This window comes from Austrofundulus limnaeus, unplaced genomic scaffold (assembly GCF_001266775.1).
Source record: "Austrofundulus limnaeus strain Quisiro unplaced genomic scaffold, Austrofundulus_limnaeus-1.0 Scaffold2131, whole genome shotgun sequence".
Classification (NCBI taxonomy): Eukaryota; Metazoa; Chordata; class Actinopteri; order Cyprinodontiformes; family Rivulidae; genus Austrofundulus; species Austrofundulus limnaeus.
Genome location: NW_013954533.1, coordinates 1 through 1470, shown reverse-complemented (window position 1 = coordinate 1470; position 1470 = coordinate 1). Strand labels below are relative to the sequence as shown.

Genomic DNA, 1470 nt, shown 5'->3' with positions numbered 1-1470 from the left:
CCCCAGCCCCCCGCCCCCACCTCCGTCAGTGCCACACCTGCATCCATCTCCATAGCTCCGCCCCCCGTCCCACCTGTCAGCGTGTCGTCGTCAGCTGGAGGCTGGGAGAGGTCTCAGAGCACCCTGCCCTCCGTCAGCAACACCCTGGATGAAGTGTTCTCCTCCAGTCTGAGGTCCAAGCCTTCGAACCCCGCTGCCACTGTGGACAGGGAGGAGGAGGGGTCAGCCAACACGGACAGCCCCACCTTTTCTCAGGTGAGCTCTGAACAACTCCTGTTTGGTGTTTTTTCATCAGATTCTTCAAGAAAACTTCTGATTATCCAAACATCCAAACATGCTCTGGTCTTTTGTTTAAACACTTGTTTTTCTTCCAGTTTAACACCAGCAGCAGCATCCTGAAGACTGGATTTGACTTCTTGGACAACTGGTAAAAAACCGAGACCAGTTCCTGCACTGAACCTGATCATCATCACTTCAATGGAAGGACCACCAACATGACGGTTCTTTAAACCCACCACGTTCTGCTCTYATCATCCTCAGTGATTCATTTAGGCTTTCTCACCACCTATACGCTGCTGATTTCTTTTCTTCACAAAGCGGCCATCTTGAATTTTTAATTATTTTGTTGTTGCAAACACTCTGTTTTATTAAATATAAATAAAGCTGAATAGTGTAGGAATAAAGTAATTGGGACACAAGTTTGTGGACATATTTGTGAACTTTGTAAGAAGGTGCACTTGGCTGCAGCCTCTCGTAGCTCATAGACACTAACAGTTCTTCAWGCTTAAGAGTTTAATCTAAAACTGTCGCATTTTATTAAAGAACAGGTTTGCTTTTATTTCTAACTGATCACGTCGCTTCTGTTTGAGGTTTTATAGTGGCTGTAGTCCTGTCAGATACTGCAGATTAATAACTGGTCGTTGATGTTTAAGACTTCAGATGAGGAGAAATTATGTTTTATCAGAATTATATTTCTAATTTTAATATTTTCATTCCAATATAAAAAAGACTGTTGATGTTTTGGAGGTTTTGTTAATCGGTTGTACGCTCAGGCTGTTACAARTAAAGCTCTTTTATGGATCAAGCTTCACATGCGCAGCTGCTTTGATAAAAACAAAACATTGAAACATTTGTTGGTAAGTGAGCAGACGTCATGGATCAAAACCCCAGAACTTAATAATTAGAGTCCTATTTTACTGAGTTTTATATTTATCCTCTGGTTGTATCTGTTACATGAGTATTATTTTGAGATGATGGTAGTTTGAAAATAAATGAAATGTAAAATATGTTTGTGTAAAAGAGTTTGATTTTTCTTTTTTTTTTAAACTTCAAGCTGTACAGAACAAGTTCCTCCAAATTTATTTTCATCCAAAAGTAGGAAAAGTGTCAAGAAGAAGGGCAGTGCAGACCAGTGTTTCCCAAAGTTGGGGTCGGGACCCAAAGTGGGGTCCCGAAACATCAAGGTGGGGT

The 1470-nt window shown here is 41.3% G+C and overlaps 1 protein-coding gene across 1 annotated transcript in view; it reads left to right on the top strand.

Annotated features, from left to right (window-relative positions):
* The window catches only part of cunh1orf198 (chromosome unknown C1orf198 homolog), a gene marked incomplete in the record, with an annotated part of 6218 nt that extends 4932 nt beyond the window's left edge, over positions 1-1286 (top strand). Inside the window, 2 exon segments of the mRNA XM_014034469.1 lie at positions 1-255; positions 375-1286. Of these exon segments, the coding sequence (XP_013889923.1) occupies positions 1-255; positions 375-431 (312 nt within the window).
* Between the last annotated feature and the right edge of the window lie 184 nt (positions 1287-1470).